The sequence below is a fragment of the Manacus candei genome, unplaced genomic scaffold, assembly GCF_025592945.1.
Source record: "Manacus candei isolate 608988 ecotype Guabito, Panama unplaced genomic scaffold, ASM2559294v1 h1tg000047l, whole genome shotgun sequence".
Taxonomy (NCBI): Eukaryota; Metazoa; Chordata; class Aves; order Passeriformes; family Pipridae; genus Manacus; species Manacus candei.
The window spans coordinates 7,957,188-7,974,076 of NW_026138095.1; the positions used below are offsets into that span (position 1 = coordinate 7,957,188).

The 16,889-nt window shown below is 46.7% G+C and overlaps 2 protein-coding genes across 5 annotated transcripts in view; one reads left to right on the forward strand and one right to left on the reverse strand.

The window, feature by feature from the left end:
- The window catches only part of SEC14L1 (SEC14 like lipid binding 1), a 41,365-nt gene extending 28,657 nt beyond the window's left edge, over positions 1-12,708 (forward strand). For all 4 annotated transcript variants that reach the window (XM_051797503.1, XM_051797504.1, XM_051797506.1 and 1 more), the window contains exons 9-16: positions 2,745-2,833; positions 3,632-3,702; positions 5,260-5,431; positions 5,749-5,883; positions 7,608-7,742; positions 8,233-8,484; positions 9,413-9,591; positions 10,116-12,708. In XM_051797503.1, the coding sequence (XP_051653463.1) occupies positions 2,745-2,833; positions 3,632-3,702; positions 5,260-5,431; positions 5,749-5,883; positions 7,608-7,742; positions 8,233-8,484; positions 9,413-9,591; positions 10,116-10,221 (1,139 nt within the window). In that variant the 3' untranslated portion in view covers positions 10,222-12,708. The remainder of the gene's footprint in view (positions 1-2,744; positions 2,834-3,631; positions 3,703-5,259; positions 5,432-5,748; positions 5,884-7,607; positions 7,743-8,232; positions 8,485-9,412; positions 9,592-10,115) is intronic.
- Positions 1-16,889, reverse strand: part of SEPTIN9 (septin 9) — a 512,715-nt gene that overhangs the window by 1,164 nt on the left and 494,662 nt on the right. The window lies entirely within an intron of this gene.

Genomic DNA, 16,889 nt, shown 5'->3' on the forward strand with positions numbered 1-16,889 from the left:
TGCTGGAGGCAGACTCCAAGATCATAGGCTTTCTGACTAATACCCACATGTTTAAGTCTGCTTTGCCAGGAGCTTAAAAAAAGCGATTAATTGTGCTTCTGTAGCACTCTGAGATGCTTAAAAGGGTGTTAGGCAAATGCTGAGTGTGCTCTTTCAGTGATTAAAAGATGTTTGCAAATAAGTACATCTTTGTAATCAATTTATTTCTGATGTTGTTTAAGTCTGCTGATGGCATAAATGATTATTTATTTGGCATTACAGTCAGCTTAATGATGAGAAGTGGAATGTTGCAAAAACATCAAATAGAGCAGGTTTATTTAAGAAGAGAAGGAGCTTTGGCTGAATTCCCTTTGCATGGTGAGCCACGGCCAGATCTTTGCAGCACAGAGGACTGTGCCTGACACACTCCCTGTCCCTCTGCTTTATCATGTGCACTGATCTGGTTGCTAATACATACATAGGAATGAAACATGCTGGAATTTGTGGCTTGAGGCAAGCTGGGCTCTTCAGATAAGGAAATGATCTCTCGCTGTGAGCAGATCTGTGTTCTGATTGAGTCTTTTCCCACTAGGCACCATTGTTTCTGCTTGGCTCTTCCTGTTACAGGCAGTGTATGACACAGGACAGGATGCTGCCAGCTGTAGTGGCCAGGAGACAGGGAGGATGCAGCAGAAGTTTAATCAGAGCCTGGCTCTTCCCTGCTGCTTTGGGTTTGACAGACCTCAGACTGAGAAACTGGAAAATGAGAATGTGCTTGTAAAGATTGTAGGGGAAAAAACCCCTGTGAATAAGTCCTCCCTTTCACCCAGTTCCTTGTCCTTACTTTGCAAAGACTCCCTCTGTCAATAGCACATAAACTGGGTCCTGCCAGTGAGCAGGAAGGTACAGAATGCATCAAAAGGTTGTTTAATGTTCTTCTGAGAAGTTCTTCAGTCTTGTGGTGAACTTCATGCCCCCTCCCTTCCCCTCCAGTGCCTTTGATCTCTCCTGCAGCATGCCCACAAGAAGAGCGTGGCTTTGTCAATAATGGAAACACAGTTTCAGAACTGAGCAATTCTCTGTAATTTAAAATTTTACAGTGGTAGGTTCTTTTTTTAAACCCCCTTTTCTAGTGTTGCTCCTTTTCTCCTACATATACTAAATGTGCCAAACTTAAGCTGGCTGAGTGCTTATGGCTTTCAGTGCTAAAGCAAAAGCAGAGTGATTGTGAAGCATGTTGTCTGGAATGAGCTATCAGAGCTGAAGAAAAAAACGTTATTATTTTGGCTTGCAATTAGCACAGTTTTCTGTACATCTGAGTGGCTTTTATTTTGACAGGAATGCTTCAATCTAATGTCTTTTTAAAATCACAGAGCTCTAATGGAGTATAAAATGCACAGTAATAATACAGCACTGTCAGCTGAGACTCTCCTTCATGTGTCATTTGGGTGGACCAGGGTTACTAAGCTGTTAGTTTGGGTTTGGATGTGCATGTCTATCCATGAGGGAGGGAGGGAGGGAGACCTGCTATGAAGCTTAATAGCAGTTTTTGTTTAGTGTTTCCAAAGTGAAACAGTCCATTCCAAGATAAGTGTGTGCTGATGTTAAAATAACATTTTCTTTTAATCCACCTGATAAAACACAAAATACTGTGAACTTGCATGGGGGTGCTGTCTTTGCCAAATTAATAACTTGCCTTGACTCTGCAGTTTTGGTTGGTTGTTGGTTTTTTTTTTTTAATAGTGTATCTCTACAGTTTCTTTCCTTGTGTCCCAGAAGACTTGATGATAATTTGATACCCCTCTTGCAGGCTGTTGCACAGACAACAGGACTTAAGGGAGACTTTCATGTAGAAAGCTTTCTTTTTTTCTTCTTTCTGTGTTCTAGCATATTCACTTTTATAAGTTGCTGATTATTTAGCCTGTGTGTTAGAACAGATGAAGCAAAGCTTAAAAAGTGCATCACAGGTTTGAGAGGAGGCTGGGACCTGTTTTGGACAACTGGCTCCTGTTAGGAAGTGCCAGAAATGCAAGCTTCGATTCTCAAATTCAGCTAACACAGTTATTTAGCTCAATGCCTTAGCATCCTGCCAGTGCCAGGCTGCCCAAGTGTGCAGCCAGATGACTGTGGAAAGGCAGGACTCTAGTGCAGAGGGTCCAGCTGAGCTGATCTCAGGAGCAGAGTCTGTTCTCACCAGGCTTAACCTGCATAAGCCAGGCTGTGTGCCAGTTCCGCAGGGTGACAGAGCTCGGAGTGTGGCTCCAGCAAACACTGCAGAAGGCAAAGCTCTGGGTTAACACTTCCTTTCATTAATTCCCAGTATTGCAGCATGTGTGATAGAGGCCTTACAGCCTCCACTGCAGCTCTGCAGTTACAGGAAACACTTGAGTTCATTAGGGTGTCCTGGAAGCTAATAATAGTCCTGTGTCATTAATTGTGTGTACCAAGATCTTGTGTAGACCGAGGTACTTGAAGTCCTTTAAGGTCAAGGAGCTGTTTTTGCATCAGGATGTCTTTGCAAACTTTTGCATCAGAAAACCTTTAACCTCCCAATTCGAGTTTGCAGCTCATTTACAGATAATCTGTTGGTGAAGCTGCACAGGGTCCAGGTTCTGTTGCCGCCTGCTCCAGGTTATTCCTCTTCCAGAGGAGTTTTAACTGATTGTGGTTTGTTTCTGTTTGAAGTTTTAGCCTAAAACTAGCTCACTCAAACTGTCTCTTGCTGTGAGGTGAGGGTCACTGTGGTGGTTTGTCTCTCTGTGCAGACGGTCGCCCGCTGTACGTGCTGAGGTTGGGACAGATGGACACCAAAGGTTTAGTGCGAGCTCTGGGGGAAGAGGCCCTGCTTCGATACGTGAGTATTTCTGGAGCCTGCTACTTGTTAACAGGGTGATATTTTCATTTAGAAGTTTCCTCTGCCGGAGCATTCATCGCTCTGGGTATTTTGATGTACTCTCCAGCCGTCTGTTTTTGGTTTGAATACATCTGAAAGCTCCTGGTAGCTGTTCCTTCTGCCTTCTTTCCAACTGCAAACTGAAAGGCGTAGTCTTGGCAGCTCCTGGAGTTACTGGTTGGCGTTTTCACGGATTCTTCCGCACTCGTGCAGGGCTTCAAGCACAGCTCTGCGTTTGCACAGAAGAGAAAACGCCACAAATTTTGTCAAGCCTGTACTCCAAGGAGAAGAATAATTTTAAGAAAAAGTGCTTGCTTGTAGTTCTGCCTTTTCTAAAGGCATCGCTCAGACTCTGCTGTTGTGGGTCGGCTCAGTTTCCAGGCAGAAAGCTGGCAGAATTCCAGGCTTGCACTAACTTTTTTTGACTCCTAATAATGACAGTCACAGCCATAGCAACTGTGTTAGAAGCAGGGACTGGATTTTCATGTTTCTCTTCCAGTGACATTTCCAGGCAGACAGTAAATTTTGTTTGCCCTAGTTCTGTTTCAGGGTTTACTTTCTGTGATTTCAAAAGGGGCTTTAATTTCTGAGTAACTAGGGGTAATCATAGAGATTCCTAGTTTGTTCTTTGTGGTAAAAAAAAAGTTTATGCTGGTTTGATCTTGTAGTTTTAATTAGTCTTTGGATATAAACATATTTTTCTTTATCCTGCCTACTGACTTTGAGACTCTTCTCTAAACCACACACTTTCTTGTACAGGTTCTTTCAATAAATGAAGAAGGACTGAGGCGATGTGAGGAGAATACAAAAGTATTTGGCAGGCCAATAAGGTAAAATAACAAGTGGATCTGCTCTTTGGGAGTTACCTGCTTTCATGGTGTGCCTGTGGGGATTGCTGGGCAGTGGAACAAGCGGAGGGTGGGCTGTGTCTCATGTGCAGGTACAAGCACAGGTACAGTTAAGTGAAGCCTCCCCAGTGAGTGACAGAGGGAATGTGCCTGGGGCAGCCTGAGGGAAGCACACCTGCCCCAGCAGCCTCAGTCTCATACTCCTGATGGTTCTACTTGAGGCTGCTGTGCTTCTCTCTTCTGCTATTGGATCTCTGCAAAGCAGTGCAGCCTAACTCCCATTTCTGTTTTGGAGAGGATTTTATAGACAGGCATTGGTACAGGCTATCAAAAAGTCAGGCCATGATAATACCATGGATTTCACGTGTTGCTTTCATGTCACTTCTTCATCCATGGTCTGTACCAAGGCTCGTTGCACTCAGTTCTTGTTTGCACTCTCCATTTTTCATAAGTGGCTTCTCAGCTCTCGATCCAAGGTGAGGTCATGAGGCTCCTGTGAAGCCTGGGGTCTAGTTTTCCAGGTACTGGCACGACTTCAGGTGAAATTCAGTCACAGACTTGGTTTTGCTGTCCCATCCTTCAGTCATTGTAGGGTCACTTATGAAATTGTTAACTGAAAAGTGGATTTATGGGTGTGGAACGAATGCAGGACCATCCCTGAAAAGATCTCACGTTTCTTGGCCTCTCTTCAATTTCTACCTCCTTCCCTTAATCTGTAAGGTCCAGGGATGTGTGGTATGTCTGCTTATCTTTTCCCTGGTACAGAACTTGCTGTCCTGGCTGTCAGTGGGAGGTCACGTCCCAGGAATAGGTTTCATGTGTGTAACTGAAATTGTGCTGCCTGCTGGATGTTCATTTGTAGCCATAATCCTAAAGGGCTGCATATTAAACATTTAAAGTGAAACAAAGAAGGGTTTGGTGTTTCATAGAAACCTTATGCATAATGTAATGGCTGCTGGCTGGTGCAGCACAGCTGTAAATCTTGAATTCCTGCCCAGGGCGAGACCTGAACTTGGAAAGTAACTGAAACATGTGCTCATGCTCAGTATTAGTATTAAGAACATACTTCTCCCTGTAGAAGAAACTTCCCTCCCTGAGATCTGACAACAGAATTAGCTTTGACATGTATTGGCACTGTTACTGCAGCATTGTTAGCAGGAAATCTGCCCTGTGAATGTCAAATTGCCTCGTGGCAGCAGCATGGCCACTTAATTGATCTCCCAGTAAAAGCACTGGTTCAATGTTTGGGCTGGCTGTTGACAGGATTTTTTTTTTTTACTTGATATGAACCTTTACCTTGTGTCTGAAATATCTGTGGGGGAATCTGCATGATTTGCAAAGTGATCATTGCATGCTCTTAAGGCAGACCTTAAACTGGAGTGTCTGCAGGTGCCACAAAGCAAGGAGGTGAAACAGGAGAAACCAAAACGTGCAGTGGGCTCCACACATCTCAGTGTGTTGGGCACTTGCATAAGAAAGGAGAATTTTGATGCTATTGAGATTTTTCTATTTTTTTTTTCTTGTCTTTCTCAAATTCAGCTCCTGGACATGTCTAGTAGATCTGGAAGGCTTGAACATGAGGCATTTATGGAGACCTGGTGTCAAGGCCTTGCTGAGAATCATTGAGGTGGTTGAAGCCAATTATCCTGAGACTTTGGGTCGTCTTCTTATCCTAAGAGCACCTCGAGTATTCCCAGTTCTCTGGACACTGGTATGTTTGTAATTCAAGGTATTACTCAGCTGTCTCAGTACACTGCTACACTTGTTGTTTGTAAAAGCACTTTACAGATCAGGTTTTATGAGCAGGAAATGTTGCCATTTGGAAACATGTCTTTTTCAGGATTCCTGCAGTGGATTAAAAAACACCACCTCAGAACTTGCTCACGTAGTGGGTTATTTGGCTTCTTTGTAGTGTGAACTTTGTGTAAAACCAGGATGGTAACACTCAGTGTGATCAAACTGACTCCTTCAGAATTGACTTGAGAAAAATGGGAGAGCCTGATCTATTCTGTTTTTCTTTGTTTGCAGGTTAGTCCATTCATTGATGACAACACTAGAAAGAAATTCCTTATTTATGCTGGAAATGACTACCAGGGTCCTGGGGGACTGTTGGATTACATCGATAAAGAAATTATCCCTGATTTCCTTGGTGGAGAGTGCATGGTATGAATATAAACTGCATATACAGCAGCTTATCTGTGGGGTTTTTTTATATTTTTCCACTCCTCTAAGCAAAGAAGCCTCTAAGCACAGAGGGATTCCTAGTGTGGTTTGGAGATGGGGGCTGTGATGTAGGACTCCAGGCTTAGTGGTGTTTTGTGGATCCACTTCAAAAAGAGAAGTACAGTGCTTCTCTACAGTGAGTATCAAATAGCTTATCAAAATAGCCAAGCACAGTTCAAAGCCAGAGTCTGTTACCTGACAGGTTCAAGCAGACAAGGTTACACAGCTCTGAGCAAGAGCTGTCACCATCAGCTGATCAAAAGAACCTGTGTGACCTAAAAGAGCTGATACCAAAAGGAACCGAAGGAAACGTGAGGCACATCTGCTAACAGGGCTCAACAAACATCCCTGTCTCTTCACACAGTGGTGTGCATTGACCCCCAGCAAAGCAGAAAAATCATTTTACTGCAAGATGCTGTAATTTCTAAGTCCCTTGTCACATGCCTTAATAGCTGTTTCCTGCCCAGACTCTGGGTATCAGTTGAATCTGGTGTTGTAACATCTCGATGATACTGTCAGGTCTGTTTTCCCTTTAATGTTTTTGACAACACAGGCTCACTGGTGGATTATTTTTTTCTGGAACCTCCATCATAGTAACACTTAAGTTATTTTTTTTACCTGAACTCAGCTGTGTTAAAATAGAATCTCAGGCTTGTGTTTTAAGCCCCTGTACACTCTCTAGATTAATTTCTGTACCGTTCTTGAAAATACATCTATGTCTGTTCTAATACAGTCTCAGATGATAATGAAGTACACTTAGATGTGTTGGGGTAGAGCACGTGTTTATCTTCAGTGGGCTGCTTTTTGCTGCAGCAGTAGCTCTCAGTGTTATCTAATTTGGAGCTGGAAGCTGGCAAAATCCACTGCTTAAGTAAGCAAAAATGAATGTTACCAGAAAGCAAATTGCTACAATACTTCCTGCCAGTTACAGGCAGTGGCAGAATCTCTCTGTTCTTCTTTGCTTCTGGGTAGTTGAACAAAAGTGACTTTCCTGAGAACCTTTCAGTTCTCTGTTGTAATTCAGTTACCAAACACTTCCACTGCCCCAGACACTTCTGTGGAACCTTCTCCTGATCAAAGAGTTGTCTGACTCCATTGCTAGAGGCTTCTTAAAAAAGAAGGTTGCTTAGGGAAGTTGTGTAATCACTTCCAGTACTGGGCTGTCAGACAGTTGTAACTTCAAAACTGTTACCTTCCTGGCTACAATGTCCTTTCACCTGCTCAGAAACTCACTGTATCTCCCAGTATCCATCCTTAAATTTAGCTACCCCGGTTCTTTCAGGTCTCTGTAGGCTCTGTTTTTCCAGACTGAGTCACCACTGCCACTTTCCTCAGGGTTCTGAAGTGGCTCACATCTTCCTTCAGTGTAAGGTGGTCTGAGTGATAACTGCAGCATTGGCACAGCCCTTTTCCGTGGTGCTGGCTGTTGTGTTTGTACAAGAGCTGTTCCTCTGGTGTCCTGTTCTGCAAACACCTAAGCCAGGTCATTGTGAAAGAATTTATGTATGTATAATGTACAAGCTGTAAAATTACTTTCCCACTGTTTGCATCTCATTCTTCAGACCATTGCTGAGTGTGAGGTTTTGTTTCTGAAACGGGAGGCAGGGAGCGTGACAGGGAGGGAATGGTCACAGGAGATAATTTTTATGGCTGTTTGTTTTTAGTGTGAAGTCCCAGAGGGTGGGCTGGTTCCCAAGTCCCTCTACCGGACAGCAGAAGAGTTGGAAAACGAAGACATAAAGCTTTGGACTGAAACAATCTACCAGTCTGCAAGTGTCTTCAAAGGAGCTCCACATGAGGTACGGCTGCAGCCTGACCTTTGCTTTCATCTCAGCTGCTGCTCTGGACTCTGTCTGGTGGACTGAGGGTGGTTTAGAGCTCACTTATTTAGTTGCTGTGCTTCCACCTTGCTCTTCTATAGTTGTACTGCATAATGATGCTTTAGTTGCTGAAGTTTGTGACCATTCCTGGCGTCATCTTGTTGCCGTTTTGAGAATATCACCAGTTTTCATTCTATTCAGAGCCCTTTTCTTCTAAGCAAAGCAAACAATATTCTCAGAACCTGCTTGAGAGCTTCTTAAAGTCATGTGTTATAATAAAGACACCCCAGCAGGAGGGAATTTGTATCTGAATGCCTCTTTTCAACTATTAAAAAGCCTTGACTTTTTAACAGTGGAAACTAAACCCCGCAACAAAAAGCTCTGTCCTTTGTTCTTTTTTTTTTTTCTGGTAGGAGTTTACCTTTATTGAGCAAATAGCTGTTGTCTAATATGACTTTTCCTGTCCCAGGTTCTCATTCAGATCGTGGATGCCTCATCTGTGATCACGTGGGATTTTGACGTGTGCAAGGGCGACATCGTTTTTAACATCTTCCATTCCAAAAGGGCCCCACAGCCCCCCAAGAAGGACTCTCTGGGAGCCCACAGCATTACATCTCCTGGTGGGAACAACGTCCAGTTGATAGACAAAGTCTGGCAGTTGGGGCGTGACTACAGCATGGTGGAGTCTCCCCTGATCTGCAAGGAAGGGGAGAGTGTGCAGGTGAGGCACCAGATCCTCGTGTGGGAGCAGATGGAGCCCAGCTCCAAAACTGCCTCTTCCCATTCACAGTGGCTGATGACAGAGTGGTGATTCAGTCCCGGGCTGTCTGCTCGCTTTTTGGCCAACATTTCAGCTCATGTTCCAGGCTGGATGCTGCAGGGAGCAGGGACTGGATTTATGTGGGATCTGCTGGGAGGGGAGGTTGCATCAGTCCAACAGTGACTGAGGTTGATCAGGAAGGAACATAGAGAAGCCACCTAGAATGAAGTGCACATCCAGAAAGCAGCAAAACACGCTTTGTGCTATAATTCTGACTATTATTTTCTGAGACAAACAGTCTGTATCTGAAGAATATCATAGTGCCTTCCCTCAGTAGTGAGGGAAGTCTGGAAATTAAGGCTGAACTTCTGTGTGATTGTCTCTCTTAACAGCCACTGTAAGGCTGTGGCCAAAGTTCCTGAAACTTTTTTTATGCCATTTTCAACCTGTCTTTTAATTAACAAGTTTGATATTCTGTGCAGTGTATTTACAGTCACACTCTGCCACTGCTTTTCCTTTTGACTTGAAACAGGAGTCGGGCAGGTTGTGAAAAAGGAGCTCCTTAAGTCACCTGGTTGGAGGTGTTAAACTGGAAATATGGGCAGTGACCTCTTGCACTGCACTCTCCATGAGGCAGGAGCCTTGAGTGCCCTTTTCACTGTCTCGAAGGACAGCTGTTAATGAAAACAAATGGAAAAAGTGGACATTGTTTTAAACCAGAACTTTGTCCTTTCAGTAACCCCTGGACACTCTCAAAAAGCCAGAGGAGCTGTTTGTTGGTGTTCTGTCCCGACTTTGATGAACACGTTCTGTGGGAAGTCAATTTTCAAATTTTTCAAATCTTTATTAACAAAGTTAATGTTTAATTTTTTGCTGTGTCTCTTTCCAGGGCTCCCACGTGACCAGGTGGCCTGGTTTCTATATTCTGCAGTGGAAGTTCCACAACATGCCTGCCTGTGCTACAACCAACCTGCCTCGTGTGGATGATGTATTGGCATCTCTACAGGTGTCCTCTCACAAATGTAAAGTGATGTACTATACAGAAGTGATAGGATCTGAAGATTTCAGGTATGTCCGGCCAGGGTCAACCAGCATCAAACCTTTTTGATACTTAGATGATCAAGCCAGTGTCAAGTTCACTTAAATATAAGTAAATTGTGAGGGCCTTAAAAAAAGGAATCAACCAGTATCGGCACTGAGGGCAACTAATGTATAAAAAGGGGTTAATTAGTTATCTTGTGGTAATCATCACTGGCCACTTCACTCTGCTTTGAAAGCCCTGGGTGAGTTGTTGGGCTTGGCAGGTAGAAATGGGTACAGTTCAGAATGGAATTGAGTCAGTTCTGTTGCCTACCCGTTGATAAACTTGACTGAAAATATTTCCCAGTCTCTTTGAACAGCATCTGGTTTTTGTAAGGCTTGCAGTGTCCTCATTATTTTATGTGTCGAGGCAGAAAAGCTTTTGAGTATCTTGCACCAAAACTCTTACTTGCTTTTTATTTAATGTGCAAATAAATACAATATAGATACAGAGCAGAAATCAAAATCTTTGCATGTTCTGAGGCTTAAAACTGCTTTCTTTTTGATTGCAGGGGATCTATGACCAGCCTTGAATCAAGCCACAGTGGATTCTCCCAGCTCAGTGCTGCCACCACCTCCTCTAGCCAGTCCCATTCCAGCTCCATGATTTCCAGGTAGTGCCACAACAGCTGAAAAGCAAATGGATGTGATGGCTGGACCCTCGCCCGTGGCAGCTGACTGCAATACAGCATATTCAACTGGCAATTGTGCAAAAAAACCCCCACCCCACAAAAGCCTTTTATAGATAGTAAAGTAGCTGTTTGAATTTTACACTTAGTGGGTTTGGTCTTTGTTAGATCCAACAGCTTGTCTCTTTAACTTTAACCCTTTTTCCTAACTCAGCCATAAATATTTTTGCAAGTGTGCTTGCACAAATCCTAACTCTGAACACAAGGGCTCTTATTGAAAAGGAAAAACAACCAGTGCATCAGTTAAGAATATTTTTTTTTAACTGTGTAGATGTTTAAAAGCAAAAAAAAAAAAAAAAGAGAAAAACCCTACCAAAAATGCTCCGTAGTGCATTAGAGATCAACTGCAATTCTCCTGTCAGGACATTCCTTGCCATCCTGAGAAATCCCCTGTGATCTTCCAGTGCTGCAAACTGTTCTCCCATTGCCACCATTGATGTCCAGGACAAAGAACAGCAGTTGCTGGATACTTGACTTTGTGAGTCCATTTTTTTCAAAGCGTGCCCACAGAGCTGTGGCCAGGCTGTAAACACTAAATATACCTTTTGTATGAGCACATTTTTTTGGGGAAATCTGAGCTCTGGGTCTTGATGGGTTAAAAGCAATTCATTCTTTTCCTTGGATTTGTGCTTGAAGCACTGCAGAGAGAGAGGCAGAGAGCAGGCTCTCCCTCACTGTGCCACGCTGGGCTGATCCAGAGCTGCTCTGAGGATTTGTTCCCAGCTCTGTGCTGGAGCTTCACTCTGCTTCCTTAGTGCATTCCAAGTGAGTTGATTTTACTGAGATTCTGTTCTTACCAGGAATTTATGCAGAGCTTTAGCTGGCTGCCTGAATCACTCTGAAGGAGGTATGGCTTAACATCCTTCCTGTTCACTTCTCACTCCCTCGGGCCTCCTGTCCTTCCCTGTCAGAAACAGAACACTTCACTTCTGAGCAGCACAAGCTTTAGTGTGGGCAGGGAGCACAGGGCTCTTCCCTCTGGGGGACACAGGAGAAGATCTCTAAGCATTTTCTGGATTGTTTTCACTATTGCCACTGCCACTGTGGGTTTTGTCCCTGTCTGCCCAGGCCCGGGTTGAACTCTTGTTAAAGTCCATTCAGGTGTTCTTGCACCTTGAGCCCTCTCTCCACGCACAGTGAAAGGCTCCAAAGGCTGAAGTGCTGAGCAAAGGGCTGTCAGACAACTACAAACCACAACTGGCAGTGGAGCAGAGAAGATTTAGGTCTGAAATGCAGCAGGATTTGCACAGTTAGACACTGCTTGGTCTTTCCTCACCCTCTTAGAGCTAAATTGTCCATCCAGGCACAAGGAGCTTCTGTGCTGCAGTCCCTGCTAGGAAGGCTCTGTCCTGGGGAGCAGCACTGCTGGGGGTAGGTGGTAGAGGAGCTTGCACTTAGAAAGCAGAACTCACTCGAGGTCCTGGACCCCCTACCTGAGGAAAGCTGGTTCTGAACTCAGAATATTTTAAGTTTTTTATGCCTGCAGAGCTCCTGAGAGGCAGGTTACTGACCTCTGACAGCACCTGTCCTGCCAGGCCAGTTCTGGCTGTGGGATGTGGCAGAGCTGAAAGTATTTTAGTAACAGATTTAGAGGTGCTGAGCGACCAGTCTCCTTAAACTGAACCAAACTGGTTTATTTTGGCGGGTTTTAAGGACTTATAAATTGAAGATGGAGGTTGGACTGTTACTTAGGCTGCCAAAGTGGGCAGCTGTGTGAGACAGGCCACTGCTTTGGTGTGAAGCAGCTCCCACCCAGTGTCTGCAGAACAGCCATTCCACTGCCACTTACCAGGCTGTAAGGGCTGAAGGTGGTCCCCTTTCTCTCTCTCTCTCTGTCTCTCTCTCTCTCTCTCTCAGATGGCGATTTTGCTGACAACTGTAAAGAATCTGCTTCATTCAACACTCCACATCTGTCCAGAGGTGTCTGGCTTTGTAGACCTTTTTGAGTTGCAGTCCCTTTTCAAGTCTGAAGATCTGTGTTTTGTTTTTCACTTGAGCTGGCTCAAAAGTGGCACTTTGGGTTTTTCCTGCTGTTGATCTTAACACATCTTTTAGAGCTCAAAGCACATGACAGCACAAACAGCTGGGAAGATAAAATAATAGTTAATCTTCCTCTAAGCAAAGTGCTGTGGCAATATGACTTGATCACTGCAGTCTGACTAATTAATTTCCCCTACACTGGTCTTTCTTTATGTGATATTACTGCTCTTCTTCCTTCTCTCAGCCAGTAACTCTTCTGTTGGCACTTTTCCTGTTATCAGTGTCCTTCTGCACTTCACTATCTCTCCTCATGAACTGCATATCAAATTCTGTAAATGTTTTGTATACATAATACCTCATTCTTGGTAATAAAATACAGATAGTCTTTAAAAGATTTTTTTATCGTTATCAATAAATGTGAACTGTTTGGAAAAAAGGGGTCAATCTCTTTATTTCATTTCTCTACTGCAAAGCTTCCAGGTTATTTTATGTGCTGAATTCAGGTCTGCAAGATCTGCTCTGGGGCAGTGCTGTTGTGGGGGATGCAGGAGACTCTTCAGCTCTGCCACTGGGGAGAAGTTCAGGCAAAGCAGTTTGTTTTGGAGAGTAGAAACCTGAGCTGCACAAGGTACAGGAAATGTGGGTGAGAACTGGGTGTTCTCAGTGCAGGCACAGCTACCCAAGCCATGAATCTGCCTCATTTTCTCTCATTCAAGAATAATGCTGCTCTCATTCAAGAATAATGCTCAAGAATAGAGCCGCCCATGCAGGGGTTTGATCCTCTCCATTTCCAGGGGTGAGTGAGCCTTAGGACACCTGACACCTTGGGCAGGAGACTGAGACAATCACATTTGGGAAATTAGGATTTTTAATTAGCAGAAGTAGACTAAGCTTTAGCTATTTTTAAAACAGGAGCCAATAAATGTCAGGCTGTGGTTTTTCTAACCCCTGGAGTCAGAGCAGCGGCTGAAACATGTTTATGGGCGGTCTTCAAAATTTTACCCAAGCTGTGAAGTTTCTAAAATAAGAATCTTTTAAACTATGGTCTGTGGAGGTCTGTCAGCAAGACCAGATGGCTGCCTGACCTACTTTAAGTTTTAACATGTGGCCAGTATTTTTATGCCAGCACATAATTATACTGGACCAGCTTTCTGCTGTGCTGGACCTTACTGAGTGCAACAGCCCTTGACAAGGAGTCCTACAAGGAGGTGGCTTTGCTGCTCAGCTGGGCTGTGCCCTGGGAGATGGGGGGAGCTGCCTTGCCTGGCCAGTGCTCCTCTGAAATGGGAATGAAATAAAACTGAGCCTCTGACCTTACTTGAGCTGGGAAGGTGACAATGGTGTGGGCCAGGGCTGCTCTGCTGTGCAGCTCCCCTGGGAGAGGTGTTAAATCTGGTCGAAATGTATTTTGGGCTTTGGTGTTTGTTTTTTGCTTGCTAGTTGGTTTTTTGTTTGGTTGAGGTTTTTTTGTTTTGTTTGTTTGGTTTTGGGGTTTTGTTGTTGTTGTTTGTTTTTTTTTAAGACAAAGCAAAATTCCTGGCAGAAATGTCATCTGTTTTTTTCCACCTGCCTCCCCTGCCAGCCCTCCCTGCTCCCTGCAAAGCCAAGGGCTCCCTGTTGTCCAGGTGTAAGACCCTGTTGTCCTTCCACTTTCAAACCCAGCTTGCCAATGCACCCATAAATTCTCAGCCATCCAAGGTGAAGGGTCCTGAACTGCCATTTCCAAGTCTCCCCATGCATCCCTCCTGGCAGAGCAGGAGCTGGTGGTGGCTCACTGTCCAGTGGCACTGCCCAAACAGCAGCACGTGCAGGAGCAGCCAGGACTGTTTTCTCTTCCACTGCCTTGCAGGGTTGGCTAATTCTGTACGTGGTGTAGGCAGGCAAGTTAAAATGATGCTGGAAAAAAGGCTCCTGTCATTGCAGGCAGTGCAGGATGCACGTGGAGCCCTTGCCTGTGCCACGAGTACCCAGGGTGTGCTGGCACCATCCTACATCAGGGGAAGGTGCAAGGCCAGCACAGCACCCTGGAAAGCTGCTTCCCAGGGCAGGGGCTGCTTAAATCCACCAGGAGAGACAAATCCTCAGCCTGAAGCCCTAGGTTTTGTTTGTCTTGCCAGTCATCATCACCCAGCACAATTCAGGCTCTAAAAAAAATTCACCTTTTTTTTTCTGAAGGGGAGGAAAGCACTTATTTTATTTTGCAAACTCATGCTGGTGTGAGGAGTTTGGACGCTGGGGAATAATGTCAGAATTTTGCAGCTTGTTGTTTCTCTTTTATTCCCTCCCCTGTGGACGTTGCTGAATCCATCCCACTTCATGCCATCAGCCTTGGTGCCCTGGGGGGCACGTGGCAGCTGCCAAGGGGAGCAGGGGAGGGACTCTGGTTTTGGGGCTTGAGCCAGGTCTGGTTTAGCCAGACCCAGCCTCATGCCCAGAGTGGGCTACAGAAACAGGGGTAAGAGGGGTAGAGATGGGCCTCCCCCAACCTTTCTCCTGGCCTAATAAACCCACAAATAGATAGATCTCGGGCTTTTCTGGTGCTGATGGAGTCTTCCCTTGTGCCGTGGGGTGACCTGAATGGGGCAGCTCCCCCTGGCATGGGCAGCCTGAGGGGAGTCCTGGCTCCCAACACCCCACAAGTATTGTGGGATGCTGCTGTACCCCAGCACTGCCCCACACCTGAGGGCTTTGAATTGTTTGAAAACAAAAGGGAGAATGAAGGAAGAGGAGAAGGGGAAAGAGGAGGAGAAGGGGAAAGAGGAGGAGAAGAAAGAGGGAAAGAAGAAAAGAAAAAAGGAGTTAATGATACACTTCATCCTGTCACTACCCAGCACCAAAAAAGCTGCAGGGCAGCCCCAGCCACTAGCTTTGCCTCCCACCCCATGGTTTACACACACCCACGTCCTAAAGGGATGTTGTGCAGGAAACGTCCAGCCGGTGGTTGAAGAGCAAGTGCAGGGGGGCTCTGTGTGACCCCCCAGTCTGGGCTGTGCTGGGAAGATCCGCAGCCTGGCTGGGGGTCTCTCGGTTGCCGGACCCCAAACCCTGCCCTGTGTGGAGTCCAGGGCTCGCCCTGCCATCACCCCCCAGCCCAGTGTTCCCCCGTGACCCCTTGGACCACCCATGGGGGTCACCAGACCCCCACGGCTGCCGGCCCAGGGGTGAGCAGGGCGATGCTGAGCCCGTGTAGGGGGGACCCAGCCCTGCAGGCAGCCCCTTGTACCCCCGAACACCCCTCTGTCACCTCTGTCACCTCTGTCACTGGGGGGCACCGGCGGGGGAGTCAGGCACAAACCCACCCCACCAAACCCGGGCTGTAGAACCAACGGACCGGGGGCACAGGGCTGGGGGAGACCCCTGGATTGGGGGGTCCGGGGCCGTGCTGGTGCCCGGGGACGGGGCAGGGACACGGGTGGCGGCGGCACCGCCGGTCCCCGCACAAACCCCACTAGATGGTGCCAGCGGCCCGCGCTCGGCCCGGGCTGGGACACTGCTCCTGCTGCCAGGGAAGGGGACACTGACCCCACTGTGCCCGTCCCCACTGCTCCCACTGCTCCCACTGCTCCTGCTGCCAGGGAAGGGGCACACTGACCCCACTGTGCCCGTCCCCACTGCTCCCACTGCCAGGGAAGGGGGTACACTGACCCCACTGTGCCCGTCCCCACTGCTCCTGCTGCCAGGGAAGGGGGTACACTGACCCCACTGTGCCCGTCCCCACTGCTCCCACTGCCAGGGAAGGGGGTACACTGACCCCACTGTGCCCGTCCCCACTGCTCCTGCTGCCAGGGAAGGGGGCACACTGACCCCACTGTGCCCGTCCCCACTGCTCCCACTGTTCCCACTGCTCCTATTCTCCCACTGCCAGGGGCTCGCCACTGGTCCATACTGGGAGCCGCCAACAGGGCAGGGGAGCCCCGTGTGGCCCCCCAGAAGGGAGCAGCCACCTCTCCAGCTCCCAGACCCATGGGGCAGCCGGGCTGGGTCACCCCCGGGTCCCCCCAGACCCTCACCCTGAGCCCCATCCAAGAGGATGCTCCCCCCATCCTCCAGGCATCATCCTGCCTCTTGGATTGCTCTCCCACTACGGAGAATTTTCCTAAACAGTCACCATCCCCCAGGAGTCCTGAGAAAGTTAATCAACACCGGAGACGACCCTTGAGGAGCTGCTGGGAGAAACCCTGCAGAAGTGAAAAAATATTCTGCTTACTTCTTGGCCCTGGTAAGAATCAGCCCATGAGCTGCAATGGGCTGTATCCGAACACTGAAGTTTAATTATGAGCAGGATTCCACCAGGGAAAGGGAGGTGGAGAGAGGAACAGCCTGGTGAAAAAGATGGGAACTGAAAATGCAAGTTCTCCCAAAAAAAGAGCCTTGAAGGGATGGCAAACCAAACTGTTTCTCACGTATTTTTGCCTTTGCATAGTTCTTTATAATATTATAACATGGTACCTCTTCTTGGAGGTGCTGAAATAGCAGCAAAGTGGCTGGAGGACCCTCAGGTCCAAAACGTGTGTGCCAGAGCAGGGAGGGCAGGACTTGCCCCTCTCCCCATGGCTGGCACTGGCACTGCCAGGTCATGGCAGGGGTTTTTCCAGCCCTGGGGAGTGATGGGCAGTA